Source organism: Gasterosteus aculeatus, chromosome 10 (assembly GCF_964276395.1).
Source record: "Gasterosteus aculeatus chromosome 10, fGasAcu3.hap1.1, whole genome shotgun sequence".
In the NCBI taxonomy this organism is placed as follows: Eukaryota; Metazoa; Chordata; class Actinopteri; order Perciformes; family Gasterosteidae; genus Gasterosteus; species Gasterosteus aculeatus.
The window spans coordinates 7,584,744-7,605,906 of NC_135697.1; the positions used below are offsets into that span (position 1 = coordinate 7,584,744).

Here is a 21,163-nt window from a genome sequence, read left to right on the forward strand (position 1 = left end):
CTAACAAAGTGACCAGTGACTACTGGTTGACCCGTAATAAAACTGGGAGATAAAGAGAAGAAAAACATAATGTTCACTGTTTAATTAAAAAGCTTCTGTCAAAAGTAAATATTGCACCGTTTTCAGTGTGGATTATATGCCAAGCAACATTTTTTATGAAAAATCTTCTCCGCTGTCAGGCTGATGTAAGTCACAGAAATAAAGAATCCTTCTGTCTACAGGTTGAATTAGATGATGCCAGTTTATCTGTAATGGATCTCGAATCCATTCTACAATGGGAACCTGGATTTGGAACTAATATCTAATATCAACGTGTTACACACACTTGAGATATTTGACTCAACACACAAATGGAGAATCTGTTCCCAGCTGCAAATGATCAAATAATTTGTGAACGGTGAAACAGTTTTAGAGAGATCACCGAAGAACACCAAATTAAATATTAGTGACATTTATTCCACTCTTTAATTCTGTGAATGCTTACTTTAAAAACACTATTATTGCTATTTATGTGAAGATAAATAACCATCGGTGTGTGTTCGTCCTGACCCGCAGGAATGTCTTCAGATGTGCGTCACCTAAAGACCAAAAAGGTCTTCGACATACCCGGCATCTCTCCCGACATGATGCAGCTCATCGTTGCGTTTGCACACACCGTCTCTGTTTCTGTGACGGAGGAAAACGTGCGGGAGCTGCTGCTGGCAGCCAAACAGCTCAAAGTGGCGCACAGCGTGCAAACTTGTGTCGACGTCCTGCTCATGAGCAGGACAGTTCATCACCCGGTGTAAAGCTGAACGGGTAAGAGTGGTACCCTACCAGGTGGTGACGCATCTGGTCGCAATCTCTATTGGACACCTGTATAATAATATCCTGGGCCCACGTTGGAGCAGGTTGAGGCACAGGAGCCCTCCTCGTTGAGCGAACTACAAGCTGGGTCTCATGTGTATTTAATACATGACGTACGGTGTAATAAAGACCGACGTAGCCGTGCCGACTGCATGACTCGAGAGGTGGGGATGTTGCGTTGGATTTTGCACCACTTGGTGGGGCCTGAGACTGCTGAACAGCGACGGCTTGTCGGTAAATGGTCGTGGTTCCCAGAGGATACATTTTGGTTGGATTGGGGCTGTAAAAACAGTTGCTGTGAAGTGAAGCCAAAACAGGAATCCTACGTCGATAAATAAACATCCCCATGGCGACCGGTGCTTCAGGTACAACCTCATGTCTCGTTTTAACCAAAAGGGACAGATCTATGTTTATTCCTTTAATTCATTTTTTTACCATCCTGTTTGGTCCTAGGAAGAAACACGTTGGCTATTTGTTGACATGTTGTTAGTCATTGGAACATAGCCGAAAAATATACACAAACTATTAAAAAAACTTACATAGAGGGTGACTATGAAAGTCACTGAAATGTAAAGTACTTGAAATCTCGGTATAATTTGCCCAAGAAATGCAAAACATTGTCATTAATAAATTATAGCAAAACTAACAAAAATAAAGGCTGGCATGCAAAGACGCTATGTTAACTAGGACCAACTATTTCATGCTACATTCAGTGTTATTTGGAAAAAACACAAGACTGTACAGAAAAAAACATTTTTTCATACTATAAAAAAATTCCGCAAAAATGTGGCACTGATCTGTACTCCATTATTTCACATCGTAGGAATAGGAGATGACTACAACTACAGGGAAGTAAATAAAACCAGTTCGTAAGAATTTCTACGTTCCACCCTTTGTTTGTCTTGGTTTGTCCTTGTCTCCCATAGGTCGGTGGCTTTGATGCTCCAGCCGTCTGTCCACGGCAGAGGCCTACAGCCCTCACACCAACACCTGGCTCAACGTGAAATCCATGACGACTCCGCGCAGCAGCTTCGGCATCGCGGTGCTGGACAATCACCGCTTTGTTGTCAGGGGCTTCAACGGCTTTCGAAGCGCCCCACAACGTGGAGTACTACATTACTACTACGACGCGACAACCGACGCGTGGGCCGCTGCTTGCAACATGGACATCTCCCTGGTGTCGCTTAAGAGATTTATTTTTAAATTTAAAATTTATTTTTTCATTATTGCAGTCCAACCTGCATCGTTAATGCTAGAATCCAAAGAGATAAATTGTCAGTGTTAGTGTCAGTGTTAGTTAGATTGGTCAGGACGAAAGATCTGGTAAGTGTAATTCTGTGACAAATACTTTCTCAATCTACTTTTTATCCAAAAAGGGTAGAATGTCCTTTATCTAAAATCAGTCTCATCACTTGAAACCCCTTTTATACTCATTGGGTAGAGCCATTAAAGCCATAAAGTCCTTAAAGGGCCCGTCAGGGACTGAGCCGTGGCGTGCTCACGCGCAGCGCCGCCACCTGTATGAGCAAACTTTTCGCGGGGGAAGCCGAAGGGATGTTCCACAGGGTAGAAATAGGGGGGTTTGAAGGGGGAATGGTGGAAGGAACCATTATTGCGCGGGTGTATCAGTAAAATGGGGTTTCTCTGTACAAATGTGATTTTGTTAAGGGAGGAAAGCATGTGGTATGTTTTGTATATTTGTCGGTTGCTGGTTGGGTACATTTTGGGGTATTTTGGGGGGATTATAGGGTTAATTGTTTGGTTAGCAATGGGATGGTCTGGGGGGTGGAGCTACAGCTAGGTTAAGGCTGTATTAGGTCCCATGGCCTCAGTGTGAGCGAGGGGTGCTGACCGATGACCAAGCCCGGCGGATCAGTAAAGTAGGCCGGGACTTTGGAGGCGTAAGCCTGGCCACATAGTGCCCGTTTTTGTTTTGTTTTTTGTATGGAAAACATATATGTGGGGAAAAGAGAAATAAACATCCTTCCGTAGACAACCTGCCTCTTCCCTGACTCGGTAATCTTGCCACAGAGGCCCGAACAGTGTCACAGAGGAGCCAGTGGGCGTCCACACATTGACCTGTGCCGGAGCGTCTGACGTACGCCACCGATGGACTCTCTCCAATGTCGCCAATCCGTTCATGGGCGAATCAATAGCAGCCACGTAAATTTCCGCCAACAACCCGGCGAGTCCCAGTGTCTCAACTTGCAGTCCTTAAAGAGTCGGTCAGATCTCCATCAGAGTGACCTTGTAGGCGTCTGCGTAGCTGTCGATGCTGAGGATGAAGGTGTCTTCGTTGGAGTAATGCTCGATGATGTTATCGTCCATGTTCACCAGGATCCTAAAAACAAAAGAGTTAAATTTCACTGGCTCGACTCGGAGGTGCCACAAAAGCCCACAGTGGGAATCAGCATCCGCACTCACCCCTTTTTACTTTTCTTGTACACGTTGGCGATCCTCTCTGTGGCCACGCCGTACTTCTCGGATATCTGCCAAATGACGTAGTACAACGCTTTGTAATTAGGTGCTCTGAAGACGAATGAATTGTGCCTGAGTTCTTTCTGCGCCACTCACAGCATCCATTAGGCCTCGGAGCGTGGGAGACTTCAGCATCAGCGCGTCGAACACCTCGTCCGTCTCCTTTCTAACGTACAACAGCACTGCGGATGGAGGAGGAAGAATAAACCTGTAACTGTCAGCAACAGCTCTGCTTTGTTACATGTACATCTTGGTTTTAAACAACATACATGCAACATTTGGGAATGTTGGCCTCTGGTTTTACAGACTGTCTATTTAAAGTGGCAAGAGTAAAGGTTTTTGATTTAAATGATCATAATGGAATCATTTTACAATGTCACGGCTATACAATAATGCCACCGCCGTCTGCCACCAAGTCCAATCCAGGGAGGAAAATAATGCCTGAATTTATGGCCCAAAAAGATATGCATCAGTCATTGCACATTCAGGAGTCATAGGTTGCTGTCCCCAGTTGCAGACGAGTATCTATGTGCGTTCTTTGCAGTTACTGTTCTGCTACGGAAAAAACGGAAAACGGTAGAACACCCAAAGTGTCCGTCCTCATTTTAAATGATATGCTCCTATGGATGGCCAGATAAAAAAACCAAATGCAATCACAAGTGACCACACTAAAAAAGCGGTGTCTTATCATCTGAATAATCACCAAAAAGAACTAAAATATACTAAGGAAATGCTATTCATCGACAAATTAATTATCAACCATTTTATAAACCCTTTTCTATAATGTTAATCACGCAAAAATAGAAAACCGCTGTTTCCAGGGGTTTGCTGGTTTCCTCTGTGCCCCTAGTTAAACAGAGAGAGAAACAGCCATATGCAGAAGAAGAGGCGACCATCTTGTACCTCTCTTGTGCGTCTCCTCTTTGATCTGTTTGTGAGGTGACGGACACACATCTTCATCCGACCGTCTGAACATCCTCTTCACCAGCACACTCCTGGGAACGCACACAAAAAACACCAGCGTCAGGTGCCATGAACCTGTGCGTTGTGTTTGCATTCGCGGTGAAACGCGCTTCCTCCGCATGCGTTGGATTGGGTTTCATTTGCATACTTTACATTTGTATGATGTAAATGGTCTTAAGAATGTACACTCACCCTTCTCTCTCGATCTCCTCTGTGTTGAAGGTAAACACCTGCAAAGTATTACGCATTTTAGATTAATAATGTAGAATATTCAGGACCTTAATTATTAGGGGTGGGGGAAAAATAGATTCTTCGATTTCTCTCAATTCTCTAGACCGATTCGGTCTCGATTCAGAAAAGTTAATAATCGGAATTTAAAAAAAATAAAAAAGTCAGTCTCGCGCGAGATATTTGCTCGCTCGCGGAGCGTGAACTTCCTCGCGAGGTTAGTCTCTGCTCGCGCTCAAAGGTGTTTTCTACGCGCTCGCTGATTTTCTTTCTGACAGTAAGGGGGCGGAGCCAGTCACCATGGTCTCTACACCTGATTGGTTACAAACCCCGTCTGTGGATTGGCTGGAGGGGCGAAATTTTAAGATAAAACGTTGTCAAAAAACACGCCCCCCTTCGGTAATCGTAGTGGACCGTAGATGACAACCAGCTACAACCATCATTTACCATCATTACCGGCACATTAAGAGCAAAGCGTCCAGCTCGCAGACCGGTCCGTCAGTCTGAATCTGAATATCTAATAGCTTTACCGAACTATGGAGGAGCCTGCGCATTTCTTACCTCATTATTTCAATTTTCCAAAAGGTCGATCCGTATTGAAAGTTGGCAAGATATTCACAGATTTGGACTTTTTTCCGGTATTTTACAAATACGGACCGGTCTGAGACTAAGAGCAGCTTTTTTTTCATTTAAAAGAAAAATGAATCTGTTTAATATTTTTTTTACATAAGCTACTTCCATATTGTGTTGAAATGCAAGCTGCATTGGTTCTCGCATTGTTGATAGAAAATCATATTTGTGACAAAGATTTTTTTTTCTCTTATAAAAAATTAGAGAAGGTAATTCATCTGTTGATTTTCTTTAATTATCAAATAAAGTAGGAAGTGATTAGCAAACTCAGAGTAGCAAACTCAGATTTGAGAAAATTTAGAAAATCGAGATGCATCAATAATCGTTTTATCAGTTTAGAATCGATAATCGGTTCAGAATCGATAATCGGTTCAGAATCGAATTGTTGACCTCTGAATCGGAATCGAATCGAATCGTGAGGTGCCAAGACATTCCCACCCCTATTAATTATTTACTTCATTCTGCACACGCATGGCTACTGCGAGCGACTGTATTCACGTATTGCACATTACGTTGTTAATCAATGCGTAAGCAGCATTTTGCTCCTGGTTCAGGTGAAGCCAGCTTGAGCCACTTTGTATTACATCGGTACATATGAGGGGGCGATCGATTCTTTGGTATTCAACTCATCACATGTGTCACATGCATTGGCTTTAATTCTGTAGGATAGATTTGAATATAAAATCAGTGGATCTTCAAAAGCCAGACAAATGGTTTCCCTCCTCAATGGATTGAATGTGAAACCAGAAAAGAGTTAACGGAGTTATGTGCATCTGGAAATATCAAATATCTTTGGATTGAAAAATTAGGTAAAGGAAGTGGAATAAAAAAGCTAAACATTCCCACTGAAATTTAGTTAAGCGGAGGTGGTGGTAATAAATCATTTTGATCAGGAGGTGGAATGCAGAAATCGGATCATCTGGAAAACGAAGCTGCGCCTCCAATTTCCCTTTTGAGCGGACAAACTCAACTGATGTGGTCCAAGTTGTTTCATCGGTGCGTAAAGAAGGATATAAATATTTGTCTACCTGTCCGGCCCGCTGCAGGTTTCCAAAGTGCACGTCGGGGATGAAGAGTACGGGCTGAGCCTCCAGGTCACTCATGGTCTTGAAATAGGTGGTGTCGGCCTTCTTGGGGACGGTTATTACGCCCACACCTCCATCTTTACCTGAACACGAGTGAAGCACACACAAATGAATACCTTGTTGTCCAAATTAGTATTATTACAAAAGCAGGACATGGCAATGTATTCACAGTAATTTCCTGTCAACTCTACGCTCCTCACATAGATCTATCATTTTCTCTGATTCTGATGGCAAAAAAAAGAAATTCTTTTCATCTCAAACCTTTGGACTTCTTGCGAAACAGTTTTCTCTCCTCGTCCCTTATTTTCCTCTCAGCCCCCTGAGAAAAAAAAAATACGGACGTACAAACACACGTTGAACAGGCCCGTCTGAGCAAACGACACGAGCCTCCTTTAAACATTGTGCATCACACGGGCTGCGTATGCACGTGTCTGGAGGCCCGCTGTGCAGGTGAGACCACTAGAGGGAGGGCTGATGTCACGACTCCCGGCGGTTCAGTCAAACACGCCGCGTGCTGGCAGAGAACATCGGCTACTTCAGAAGATCTCAGTGATGCATTGTACAGCGAATGTCACGTAGCTCCTAGTTTGCCTTTAAATATAAAGCTATATCTTACTAATGCTAGTTTTGCTTTGCTGTCCACACATTTTGTTGCTTGTTTGCTTTTTTTCCGTGGAGCCCAGAAGAAACATAATCTCCATAAACATGGATGGAGTGTAACCCAGAATGTTGACGGAAACAGGAAATTCTTATTTAAATGCTATATTTTGAGGTTTTATTGAGGTCCACTTTTATCAGCACACAATTGCTAATAATAACAACAATGAAGCTTCTTAAGGGAGCAACTCTGCATAAAATGCATCTGTAGTTTAACTTTTCTATTTTCTGTAATTGATGGTTTAATAAAACAAGCACTTTCAACTCACCACCTTGAAATAAATGCTACCACAGACATGTACTTAAGGAAACAATGATGTAGAATCCAGGCATCCAGCATCCTCATCACAGTATATGTATCGTACTATGTTGTACGATACATATACGATAACATATGACGCAGAGGAAGGGATTTCCCACCTTGTCACAGAAGACCTTGATCTGTGAGTATGCTCTGTGCAGCGGCTTGTTGCTGCGGTTGTTGTAGCTGTACGTGTCGATCTGGATCATCAGAGGAAGACCCTTCACCCCCTTCTGAGAGGAGAAGTCTGTACTCAGACAGTTGACTGTGATGAAGATCTGCCAGGGTTCACAAAGGAGGCAGAAAGAAGAAGGTTTTGCGTAATTCAATTTAAGAATACAATGATTTAGGGTTTTTTTCTTGTTCTTTTTAAATTAAACCACAAAAACATCCACAAATCATTTTCAAAGCATCAGTTGGCACTCAGACATTTAAAGTCTGTATCTCAAATACTGAATGAAAGCATCTAAAAGTCTAAAGTGAGGGCCAGATTGTTTCTGCAGAGACACTGCGGCTGCTGGGAGTTTCACAACCTATTTTTACGCCTGTTGCTTTTGTTTTGCACCAGAGGTTTCAGATATCAGATATATGTCATTTAGAAATCCAACCTACATGTAACTTCACGCTTTCCTAACTGGATCAGCGAGTGTTGTATTTCTGCATTCAAGCAGCGTCCTATGTATTTATACCATAACATGATATGCTCTGCGGTGAACTTTCTTACAAACGTGTACCCCGATGAAGGCCTTATGATTGACTTTGTCAATAAATAACTAAAATGCTAAGTATTATTTCTCAATGTTTGGTTTAGCCTCTGGCTCTCCTCATTCTGTCCTTCTGAAACCTACAACAGGGGGGCTTTGCACATTAAACTACCTGGCATTACAACCGCTCCTGCACTACAACAAATATATAATTATATATATATATATATAAATAATATATGTATGTATTCAGACTCAATGAGTCACACAGACAGAGAGGGATAAAAGTAGAGAGAGAGAGAGTCAATATTGGCTCAAAGAAGTGTGCTTGGATTTCCACTATAGCAACGTCTTTGTCCGCAGTGTGTTATTACAATGAACACACACACACACACACAGTCCATCACATTCACACAGAAAAGAGGACAAAACAAACAACAGAGGGTGGGGACTGGTGTGTATTGGCCCTTGGGGGCCTCTGGAGTTAAACAGTGACGGAGCTCCATTTAAGGAGTGGCTCCAAAGGCGCGAGCTTCACAGACAAAGAAGACAAACAGAGCAAAAGAACAAAACACCCGTCGGCTTCATGTCCCACAGCAGAACACATGCCAATAACCTCTCCATGCTTTTAATGCATGTATTAAAACTGGTGACGATTCAATCGACCGATTTCTTTTCAAAGGGCTCCTGTGTGTGTGTATGTGTGTGTGTGTGTGTGTGTGTGTGTGTGTGTGTGTGTGTGTGTGTGTGTGTGTGTGTGTGTGTGTGTGTGTGTGTGTGATGCCAACAGGTGAGTTTCCCGCATCACAGAGATTTCTCCAGCGGGTGCATTTGTTTGACAACACCTGAGACAGCACAAGAAAACCTGTCCCGCCACTTTTCTTTCTTTTTCATCTACACCTTCAGCTAGTGTAAATAGGGAAGACCGGTTCCTCGTTCAATTACAGAGACCTTTACATCCGCCAACAAGAAAAGAACTGTCATTTTCCTACCTTGGCCTCTTCATTCACGTCCCAGGTGAAGGAGATGGCGTTGTAGGCGATTTCTTCGATGTTGCCGATTGTGTTGAAGCTCTCCTTGTAATCAGCTGTGAGGACAAACATTGAGTATTTTGAGTATATTATTTGAAAAAAAAACTGACCAAACATCTTATCTCCGCTCCACACACGGCATAAATTGTTAAATAAATGACAAAAATAGGTAGCTATTGTTTTTTTAGATAAGCAATGAAATGGCACGCTTCCATTTTATAAGATAAAACCTTATCTGCCTGAGCAAACAAACTGTGGAACGCTTCAAAGGCAGCGGGAGAAAACACAGGATGCTATCTGGCCGTGAGAGTCGCATTAAAAGCCAGTCAGGTGAGCACGTCGGCTGACCTCTGACCTGTGTGACCGCACACTAGAGGGACTTTAAATGTGTGGCGTTGAGTACGCAGGAATGCGGTGAAACAGTCTCGCGTTAATGTCAATTTGTGTTTAAACTTTGTAAATGAGACAATATTCAGGTGAATAGTTCAGTCTTTAGTAGGAACGATCAGGATTGGACCGGATTGCGTTTAAGATACGATACAGTCCACCTGCATGAGACGCACTGATGGGATGATTTGGGCAGAATTTCCTGCACCATTTCTGCTGGTCACATCTCAGAGACCCCACCCCCACCCTCCTCCCGCCCCCGTCTGCTTCAGTGGCCTCCGACCTCCTCCGTCACCATAATACCCGCTGTTACATCGGCACACTAATCGATTAGCAGGTGCAAAAAGAATCGGGGCAGGCAGCAACACGCCTTTCTGCCAACATGCACCGTTAAATAACCACATTTAAATGCTCCGTCCTGTGACGCGGCCCGGGGGGCGTGATGAGCCCCCTCCCCCACCTCCACCGCTATTCAAATCAGCTCTCTGGACGGCTTCAGGTTACAAGCTGCTCCCAGCCGCTCATTCAACCTACTGAGCTGTTTGAGGTTCCCCCACTGTGACGTGTAATCGTGCTCTAAAAAGTTGTAAATAATATCGATTAGAGCTGAGATGACCAATTTAATTGATTGATTGATTTGTAATTCGATTAAAATTGGAATATTTGCTGGTCTCTTTAGTGTTTAACGATTTGAAACGTATCATCTTTCTCAGCATCCTTGTTTCCAATCCATTTTAGGGAACTTTGTTTGTACAGTTGGAAGCAGGTGTACATTTAAATAAGACGATCGGTATCTGTGTGTACAGGAACAGTGTGACGGAGAAGTACTTCAGCCATGTGGCTTTTTTTCTATTTCCATTTCATAGACACAAAGAAGTCTGAATGGAATGGAAATGTAAAACATAATGCCAAAGGGAATCATGCTGATAAGGATACAACTTTTAACAGTATCAAATACAACTTGTTCTCTTAAAATCATTACGCAGATGCTTTTCAGCAGTAAAACAACTGAAAGTCAACTTATTGAATTTAGTGGAAAATCTACAGCGGTTCTGAATCTCTTTTGCTCCAAAGAGTAGTTTACCATTTTGGGAAATGTATAAAATTGTTGGTTTCTTACTTGCTAACAGTTAGATGGCAAGATTGATAAACATGGAGTGAAGCGGTGAGGATGAGACAGCTGTCTCAACCCCCACAACATCTGGCAAGCAGCACCTCTAAAGCTGACTAAATAACGTTGTATCTTGTCCGTCTAGACTATTTGTACAATAAAGTGTAAAAACGTGTGGTTGGATTATGTAGCAGGAACTATTTCTTGTGAATGTGTCATTTATTGAGCTCTAGAAGTGAGACGGATCACGGCTGGTTTCTCCTGCTCCAGTCTTTATGCTATGCTAAGCTAACCAGCTGCTGACTGAAGCTAACGTGGAGATATGAAAACTTTGTTTCAATCTCCTCATACAAGTCTCAAAAAGAAAACCAATGTTTATTTCAAAGAAAATCCAATTTATGTCGTTAGCGGATAGAAATACCTACGCATGCAAAAGGTTTTCTATCAAGTGAGGGATTTTCCCTGCTCAGGAAAGATGCTCTGCAGTTTAAGTATTCAGTAATCCAAAAGAAAAATGTGTCCAAAACGTAGTGATCCTCTCACAGCGGCTTAAATCTATCCCGCAGCGCTCATATTGTGAACAAGTGTCAGTAAATGAAAAGATGCGTGTGAATTGTAGGCTGATTAGGATTTGTCTTGGTTCGGGTAAATATAGGAATTAAGGAGAAGATCTAAATTGGGCAAGAATTACATTCAACAGACCAAAAGCAGCCGGGGTAACACAGCGGCGAGCATTCCTCTCCCTGTCCCAACAAGCTGTGCATAGGTGTGTGTTTGTGTGTCTCCTCCATCCACCCCACACATACCTCCCAATCTCTGCCTGCTTAGCAGGCCCACGCTTGTCAAACACAAACCGCCTACAAGCTTCTCACACACAACCCTCATTCAACAAGGGCGTAAAAAAAAGGCTCAGCTTGAATTCAAATCCATCAACTGGGGGTAAAAAAAGCCTGCAGACGAAAAAAAAAAAAGGTTGAAAATGGCCGAATCCAATATGAGGACTCAGCTCGGCAACGCTGCTAGAGTTTGCAACTTTTGGAGTTTTGCTCAATCTCGCGGGCAATGTCGAAGAGATTACAGGATTAATGTTGTGTGTCCCAACAGCAGCCAGACATTAAGAGATTCAAGCGTGTGTGTGTGTGTGTGTGTGTGTGTGTGTTTGCAGGGCAGCCCGGTCGCTTGTCTGACGGAGGATGATGGCGGGCAGCTGAACAGCCTCGGGCAGACGGTTGGGTGGGGGCTTGTTTGCCCTCACTTCTGTCACGCCTTGTTTATTGGCTAAGTGCATTCCGGCTGTCGCAATAACATAAATCCCAAACATTGTCCTCGGCGATGTGCGTTTTGATTCACGGAGGAATTCGCCGTGGTTCACACATCGAGCACCGAGAAAGTCGGGGAAGAAGGGAGTAAGAAGTGAGTCTCACCGATGTCCAGGACTCTCTGTTTGGCCGTGTGCTGCCTGGAGTGCCAATACTTCCAGTACTTGAGCTGCTCGTCCCGGTTCTTGTCTTCACTGAACACCACCATGACCACGCTCTGAGAGGGAGAGACCTTTTACACGAGCGCTCAACCTGCACATCCGTTCCCCGGTCCGACGCTCTCTCTGGAGTTGTGTTTGTTGCTGTGTGGTGCTGCTGTGTTTTGCATGTTTTATCAGAAAAAAAAATAGTCTCACCCGAACTTTGCTGATGGGGTGACGGAGGCGTTTGCTGGCGCTCAGCTCGTTGAGCGTCACGCCGTAGAACTGGCCTTTGTTCAGGTAGGTCATCGGCCCCTCGCCCTGCTTCTGGCGCAGCGAGCGGGTGGCGTCCAGCGTGTACTGGAAGCCGTCACTGCAAGAGAATCGTGGAGAGGAGAATGTGTGATTTAATGTGACGAGGTGCCAAGTAGCAGTTGGGTTTTGAGCCGTGAGTGACTTACACTCCCTCCTGGTGCAATAAGAAGTCCTCTGTAGCCAGAGAGGACGGTGCGTGAAACTTCTGTTGGGAACGCTTGAGACGCAAAGAAAGGGGGAATTATTTGGGCAGAATGATGAGCTCGCCGAGAAAAACAAACTGCTTTAACAATGATGTGGATTGGAAGAAGAAAATAAACAGTGTCATTAATAAAAATCTAATTTTCAGGAAATAAATTCAGCAACCACTTGTTGCTTCTTGTTATTAATTAATAGAAAAGGGCGTATTATTCCAGAGCCCAGTGAAATAGTCTAATAAATGATCTCCGTACGGACGTATCCATTATTGACTGACTACTTGTGATCGCAAATTTGAGGTTTTCCCCACTTTGATTGTCATCTGCAGGAATGAAAGAAAATGTAACTAACATAACTAATAATGCTGCGACCCCTCCCGATCAGCAACAACCATCTGTGATGTGACTCGCTCCCGTTGCAGCGGCTCGCCTCCTCTCACCCCGTCTCTCTCCTCCGCATACGGGCTGTCGGGCGGACTCAGCTGGTCCTCCTTCCCGTACGAGCTGTGGCTGACGGTCGTCACCTCGTACGCCGCCTGCTCGTAGATCACCCTCGACGACTCCTCTCCCTCCCCCCTGTAGTGGAGACCCGCTCCCGTCATGAAGACGGGCGCGTACGCCTCGGCCTTCACCGCCGCCGGCGACCCTCCGTTCCCGGGCGCCGCCTCCGTCAGGCTGCTGAAGTGCTCCCGCTTGTGTTCCTGGGGCTCCGTGTTCAGCGACAGGTTGACCGGGACGGACTTGAGGACCTGGACGCGGTTGTCCACCGTCTCCGCCTCGCTCTGGCTGTCGGGGTTGCCCGGCAACGCGGACCTGGACGACAACAAGGGTGTATTTCTACACGTTTTGGAATGGCTAAACAGTATTTTGCATTATAGAATCACTTTATGGCTTTGAAAACCGCTGAGCACCAACCGTGTGAACAACCGAGAAGATACAAAGTCATTAGTTGAGATAAATAAACATGTTTGTTGTAAGCTTCAAGGATGCTCCCAATGAGTTGTGGTGAGTGACACCTAATGTAAACATAACTTTTGTTAATTTATAAGAACTCTCCTGGGGGAAGCTTTAATCATCTTAAGATGAACTCGTATGAAAATCTTAACGTGTTCTTATTTAAAGGTTAGTATTAAAATGTGTATGACTGCAAGAGGGAAAAGAAGCATCCTCACGTCTTCTATTTAAAAACAGACCTAAGGGAGACATAAGTTTCCCTTATTATGGCTTTATTATCTTTTTTGTGGATTCGATAGTTAAAAACAGGAGACATTTTGTCATGAAATATTTTGTGAATTATTTTTCTTCTGCAGGGATCGGATGCTTGTAGCCGGAGCCTCTTACGTTTAGTATCAGTGCTTCAAATGAAACGAGACTCACTTGTCTGCACACATCCGAAACAAAGTCTGCTTCCTATCACTATTAGGTTACGGAAATCCTTTATCCGACTAAAAGCTGATTTAATGAACTGCTTTGTATGTAACCTTATCAACCACGGCTGCAACATGTCAAATACTGCAATCACTGAGCTCCAGGATTTCATTTCACAACATATTTAGAATATTTGCCAGCAACTTCATGGTTAGAATTGTTGCATTTCTGTCTGTACTTGTGCAACCTTGAGCAAGTAAGCAGAAGAGCCAAAGTCACTGACCTCTTCTGCTGTTCCTCTGTAATCTCAAGAACTTTGGGAACCGGCAGTAACCTCTTTTCTTTAGGCACCTGGAAGGGAAGAAAATGGATGTGCTGTCGTGCAATCTCTTGTAGTTAACATTTACAATTCATTTGAAGGACGACCAGTGACCAATAATGCTGGGATCATATTAACTTTTCAACAGTCGGTGCCTCTGGACGGGTCCACAACTCTAAATTAACATGCTAGTGAAGTATGAATTAAACAATATTGACGAATCAGCCGAAAGATTATGGTTGCAAAAACTTGATGCATTCCTCAAAAAGCCAAAAAGATGTAATACATCATGTAACACATGTAATACATCCAGATGTAGCGGCCACACTTTCTCATTCAAGTACACCTGATCTTCCTCAACGTAAAAAATGATATTTTTGATGAGAAATGTTGTTTTCCTTGAATACTCTCTCCCTGTGGCCTACGGATATCCAGCTCATCATCACGTAAGACAGAGACCTTGTAGTAGTCGTAGAGCAGGCCCAGCGCGTTGGCGCTGTCCTCGTCCCCGTTGATGCTCATCATGGCCTTGGTGGCGGCGGTCAGCGGGTTCTCCAGGTACGACCTCCATGCCTCGTCCTCGCTGGTGTAGGCCCGTCGCACGGCAGGGTAGGAGCTCTCGTTGGGGACCACCACCACCAGACGCTTGCTGCGAGACGCGCACGAGCATTTTAATTCAAGCGGACGCAGCTTTTGACTTGACAGATGATAATGCAAACGTGTTATAGGTAATTTGTCATTACGTGGGGAGATTTTTTCAAGTCATTTATAAAAATGAAAAATGTACAGGTTGACTGATAATGAAAAGTTCACACTAGAGCCCTTTTCAAGCTTGTCTTGTGTGTCTACGTGGGTTTGTCCCTCCCCTGTGAAGCCCCACTTAAGTCAGGATCACAGACCAGTTGAACACACACTGTTGTCAAAACATCTATGAACTTTTGAGGGCTCTGAATGTGTCAACTTGCACTAGTTTACTATGAGTTGGATCAGCATGTCACATCTCCCGGAAGAGCTTTGGAGGAGTCATTACTAATCCTCACACTCTGTTTCTGCCCATTCATTCAATTTGCTTGAATCAAGCACAGTTTCGGGAAATATTAAGCAGGAAGTGAAATCCTGCCTGGCTGTGAAATCCACCGTACGCCTTCCAAGCTCATTTCCTCGTTTGTATAATTATATGATTTTAATTATAATCATTTCCGTTATTATTACTGATATTATCTAATTGAAATGAACTCCTGTTTTACATCTACCTGCCAAATAAAATAAACCCATTTGTCCTGCCTGGAATCTGTGATCTGTGTCACTCGGATTTTTACCTTTATACAAAAAGGTTTAACGGTGGACAAAAGGCAGGTGGTTTTCATTTTTGACATCGGACAACTTCTCCACGGCAACTGACTTCTGCAGGTGTGGAGGACTAACAAAGACCAAAGGGGCTGTTTATGATTTGAACAACTCTACTCAGCTTGATCTGACTGAATATTACCACTGTGGATCATAACACAAAGAACAATAACCGATCCTGTGTTTTGGGCAAATGCCTTTTTAGTGAGAAGAATATTTATGAATGTGATTATTATTCATACATTACCATTTATGAAAAATAAATATAGTCTGCTGCTATTTCTGATATTTTAGAAGATATAAGAATGAGGCTGTATTGTACATATTTTCTGGTGTGGTAGAAAAGGCTTAAGCACAAATGTTTCAAATAAAGTTTGTGATGATACAAAACAGGACAGCAGGCCAGAACAGAGCCGCCATCGCGCACTGCACTCAATACGCGGACGCAGCGCTAAAACTCTTATTTTCAAAAAGATAAAAATCCGAGTGTTTAAAACTGTTGCCCTTTCTACTTTGCGGGTTTTTAGGTCCATCAGTCAAAAATGGCGAATTCCGCTGCAATGCAAATCCGCAGCGCCGAGTAGATTTGTTTCTCCCAAAGAAAAGAGTTCTATATATTTGACATAGACGTCCAACAGTAACACAAGCACTTCCACCCGGACACACAACCCACATGTGCATTTAAACATGTGCGTTTGCTTTAATTAGCAGGTAAAGAAGAGACGTTTTCCCTTGAAGCCATCAGAGCTCCTCGCCGCCTCGATCACTTACTTGTCTGTCTCCTGTGACATATTTCGCTTCCTCTACGATCCTTCCTTGTGAAACTGGACTTTCAAGTCGGAGCAGGTAATAGAATGAGTGGGTTGCCAGAAGTTGGGCTACAGGTAAGTCGACTTTTCTCGCCCCGCTTCTTTTCTCTCCCCCCCCTCTCTCTCTCTCTTTCTATCTTTCTCTCCCCCCCTCACTGTCTCTCCTCCGCTCCACCTGGCAGGTAAAGGCGCTTTTGTCCTCAAGGTTCCGATTGTCTCGCATAAATTAAGACTTACTCATACTTGTGACAAATCGACACATCGTGCCACGCATTATACAATTTGCCCTGGTTTGGTTTAATGTCAACGGGTCAATTTTAGCTGGAATTCTTTCGCAGTAGAAAGAATTGGAGGTAAAAGGGGCGAGTCGGGCGCTGATTGGCTGCTGCAGATTGAACTGTGCTGCGATTGGCCGGCGGGTCGGAGAGGCGGGCCTCACCTGCAAGCAGACAAAAAATACGACACTGAGACAATTAAGGATTATGTCAAGAAATGTTCATTTTATTCCAGAAAATAATTAGGTTTAGTTGTGTTGATTGTATGGCGGGAATTATTATCATAGTCATTAACCGATCCACAGGTTTTTGTAATAGTCCCACAGTCCCCGATTTGACCTTTTATAATGACTGTTTTCAGGTAATCTCAGAGCAGACAGATGGCCGGGAGGAGCACTGTCATTAACTGACACAATGCTATTGTCTCTTAATGAAGCAATTGTATTTGGAGATCTTATATTTGGGATTAACCTGCCAGAGAAAACAATGTGTGTGTGTGTGTGTGTGTGTGTGTGTTTGGAGGTGAGGGGGTGGGGTGGGCAACTGACCCCTAATACTGTTGTTTTTATTATTGTTGTAGAAAGACGTACGGTTTAATTAATCTTTGCATTGTTTCAGCAGTTAAGCGACGCATATTAAATACAGTACATCAAACAAAATAAGAAAAATTTAATGAGAGATTAGTAATGACACAATGAAAAAAACTCCAAAGTAAAAATACATATTCTCTAAAATCTGAATAAGAAATGGAACCTAAACTAAATACTTTATAATATTCATTTAAAGTTCTTTAAAGTTCTGTACATTGTCTCACATCTGGAGATGGTATGGGTAGTAGTGATTATGGATGTAATCAATGTTGACTTATATTCACATTCATTTAATACATATTTACTTTCAATGCAGGAAAAAAAGCACATTTTTAGTATATATTTGAAGTATTTGATCGCAGAACCTTTGTCACATAATACAGAAAAGATAAAACTCAAACAGTTGGGACGCAATTTGCAAACTGGTCTGATGTCTTTTGTGTTTGCATGACAAAATGCAGCATTTTGCTTATGACTCCCATCACTCCCCCTGATATGGAAATCCAAAAAATAGTTTTTCAGTTTCAGTTAAACCGTCAGTGGGGTTGTGTGAAGGGCGAACACATGTTTGCGTGCGCTGCGGATGATCATTGCGTTCCTCCCTTGTCTAATTTGTTTTACAGAGCACCTGTGCCTTTGCTCTCTGTGTGTGTTTGAATGGAACTGCTAGATAAATACAGGCTGAGTCATTTTCTTCAAACAACACACTGTAGACAGAATGACAACAGAGAGACCCAAAAAAACAACAACCATGAAGTAGGAGAGAAACAGGATGAATAGCTCGTGTATTCCAAACATATTCCTACCGAACTTTATTAACACTTTTACATGGGTGGGTGAGTGAATAAACCACCCTGTGAGCCCTTGGGTCAATGCCCAGAGCCTCTGTTTGAAATGAATGTAAACGTCTCTAGTTGGAAAGTCATTCAAACGGATACACAAGTGCAACATAACTGCAAAACAGATGCAAAACCGCTATAAATACACGGGAAGTACGAAGGTACACCAAATTGCCACAAACAGACACGGAAATTGCGTGAAATGAGTCTTGTTTTGTTTAATTTCTGTTGCAGGTTTTTCGTTCATCGTAAATGTCTGTTTTGTTACTTCAGGGCTAATTTTAGACTTGGTGTTCTAACTGTTACAAATGATATCAGGAAACAGAAGAAATACAGTTTCAATTTTCAGTTTTTAATAGGAATTCATTTTGAAATGTACACAGAACAAAAATGATCACAAATAGACACAGAATGACTAGAAAGAAGCACACGTTACTACGAAGACGACTACTACAAAATCAATACAAAACCATTAAAGAGACATGTCAAACTACCACAAAGAGTGCGAAATGTTTTGCCTGACTGACTGGGGTTAATGTGTGTGTATTGTTTCTCCTCTTCCCAGATGGAATGTCTGCCATTCATGACAGCTGGAATAGTGTGACGGCTACTGTACAAGCTGCCACAAGCAGGCATGAGCAAGACAGGAAAGTGATGGGCCACAGAATACCTTCCTGTGTGTGTGTGTGTGTGTGTGTGTGTGTGTGTGTGTGTGTGTGTGTGTGTGTGTCCCGCTGTGTGCGAGAGGTGAAAGGTGAATCCTACATACCTGGAGTTTTTTCGCTGGGAGAAGCAGCTTGTCTGAACTTGGCCGGGATTTGGTGTCGGCGTCTACCTGTTTGTGCACAGAAAGACACAGCCGAGACAGACGGAGAGTTGTGTGGGGGGAGGGGGGGGGGGGTGTTGTCCTTGGACAGTAGTGAGGGAAACCTGGTGGGATGGAGGGAGAGGAGGATGACATGGGGAGGAAGGTGAGAGGACTTGGATTGAAGCGCATCCGTCTCTTTAAATAAATAAGACAAAAACATTTCAGGGCACTTGTCCACCAGAACCCGTCCCGAAGGAACCATGACAACAGATGACAGCTGGTTAAAGTGCTTATAAAGACATATATTCCTTTAACACAATTACTTCAACAGCGCTGTAAAGAATCTTCATCTGAAAAGATCTGACAAGAAAAAACATCTGGTTTTGGTAAAACATGTAAATATTCACTCTTTTTAAAGGTCAAGCAACAAAGAGTTACGCATTTTGTGCAGTGTTTGCACTTTCCTTAAAGAACAGTATGCATAAAATATGTGTGGTCAAAACATATTTGGCTCACTGCTCGCCTTGTGTTGTCTCAAACAACATGGATGCAATGTTTAAGTGTTTAAAGTGACACTTGATGCTCAATGCCGTTGACCCCGTTCATCAAATGCTGCTGAGCTTCAGAGCCGCTGCTGTTTGTGAGGTCGGTGAGTGCTGCCCCCACCTACACAATCATCAGTGTGCGTCTGCCCAACCCCAGACCTTGCCTCCCATTTAGCGCGGTTAACAAATTAACTTTTTTCGGCCTGTTAAACCAATGAACAAATACGTTCCCCTCAATGTGTCATCGGTTGTTTAATCTTGAATTGGATTTAATTTGCCAAAACACACTTCGTAGACACTGCCGTTAAAAGCCTTATCAAACCCCTGTGGTCGCTCTGGACTGTATGCCATTCAAATCCCATGGATCGCGGCCTCCAGAGGTCACAATAGAAAAGTCACCAGCGTGCGGAGGTGTCGTGACTTTCACAGCTTGTGTACAGCCGGACCGGTCCTCGTCGTGGCGGTGCGGCAAAACCTGTTTGTTTGGAAAAAAAAGGCTAAGAGGAAGTTGCCAATGAGGAAGAGGAAATCAAATTTCCTCTTCCCTCAACAGCCTCCACAGAAACAAGGAGGCCCCACTGAGTCGCTGCCTGCCCCTGTTTCTGCCTCTCGTGTGTGACGGTTTAACCTTGAAGTGCATCTTTGAAGCCTTTTTCTAGACCCTGGCTTACCTTTTGGAAACTAGCGGGTTATCTGCTTCTGCGTGTGGTTGTGCAGTGAGAAACCCGAAACCGGAGACTGTTAGAGAGCATTTGCGACAAAAGAGCCCTTAAATAAAGACTCGGCTCGGCCAAAAGCCTGAGAGACCTGGAAACCCTTGTGGTGGGAGGAAAAAGCTGGACACGGTCTCAGGCTGTCTGCGGCAAACCCCCTGCTCATTCATACGCACAATGGACGGCCATATGAAATTCTTCTGCACTATTGAGAAGCCGACACCTGGAAGATTTGCTTTCACACACAGGCCCCGGGGCTGGACAGCCTCACCCCAAACCTAAGCTAGCAAGTCCCTGCACAACAGCATCCAGGGTGGGTGAGGGGAGGGGGTTGGGTCGTTTTTTTTCCCCCTCTATTCTTTCTTTTTACTTTTTTACCTCCTTCTGAAAGCATAATCACATCCTCCTCTCGTGAGAGATATCCCCCCAGCTCTAATTCACAAAAGACTCAAAGGATTGTCGCTCTTCTCTCAGGATGAAGGGGGAGAAAAGCAGGAAGCTCGAGGGAGATGGGAGGGAGGAGGGGGGACAATGGCAGGATGCAGAATTTTCTCACAATGATAACATTTCGATAAGAAAGTCATTGACACCTAAAGGTCGGGAAGATTTCCATCTGGAACCAGTGATGATGGAAACACATCAATGTTACTACTTTTTGTTATTTTCTTTCCAGACCTGTTCACTCTTGGAGGTTATTGGGGTTGTACGCAAGTCTTGGTTTTCATCATGTGAAAAGTGTTGCAGTCAGTTTACATATTAGCTGACAGTCAAATACGGAGCAGAGGTGAACAGCTCCACTGTTCCCACAACAGAAGTCATAGATAGAAAAGATAAACTGATGCAGTCCCATGAAACACATCAGGGTATGGACAAGTTGTGCCGCATCTGTTAATGAAAGCTATCAAATACATTGTCAAATGTCATGTCAATAGCCACTTTAGATATATATTTACTGAGAAAAGTGGTGAAGTGTTCAATACATATTTTATTTGCTGTAATCCAAACCAACTTTACCCTGCTGTAAATATAATATATTTGGTTTTGGGGATTTTTATGATCATAATTCAGCTCAGCTGTTTAAACATTACAATCATTGCCAGACTAGGTGTATGTGAGTATTATAGTGTGTACGTGTTGTGGATGCTTGTGCCACAGCAA

At 43.4% G+C, this 21,163-nt stretch overlaps 1 protein-coding gene across 1 annotated transcript; it reads right to left on the reverse strand.

Moving 5' to 3' along the window:
* Positions 1 to 1,249: 1,249 nt before the first annotated feature.
* Positions 1,250 to 16,340, reverse strand: grhl2b (grainyhead-like transcription factor 2b). The gene is made up of 16 exons (XM_040188042.2): positions 16,198 to 16,340; positions 14,539 to 14,728; positions 14,044 to 14,111; positions 12,833 to 13,205; positions 12,342 to 12,412; positions 12,097 to 12,253; positions 11,846 to 11,957; positions 8,885 to 8,979; positions 7,308 to 7,466; positions 6,492 to 6,549; positions 6,174 to 6,313; positions 4,480 to 4,517; positions 4,228 to 4,319; positions 3,421 to 3,506; positions 3,271 to 3,335; positions 1,250 to 3,187 (listed from the first exon to the last, which is right to left on the reverse strand). The coding sequence occupies exons 1-16, from the start codon at positions 16,215 to 16,217 to the stop codon at positions 3,073 to 3,075; spliced, it is 1,839 nt and encodes a 612-aa protein (XP_040043976.2). The 5' UTR covers positions 16,218 to 16,340; the 3' UTR covers positions 1,250 to 3,072.
* Between the last annotated feature and the right edge of the window lie 4,823 nt (positions 16,341 to 21,163).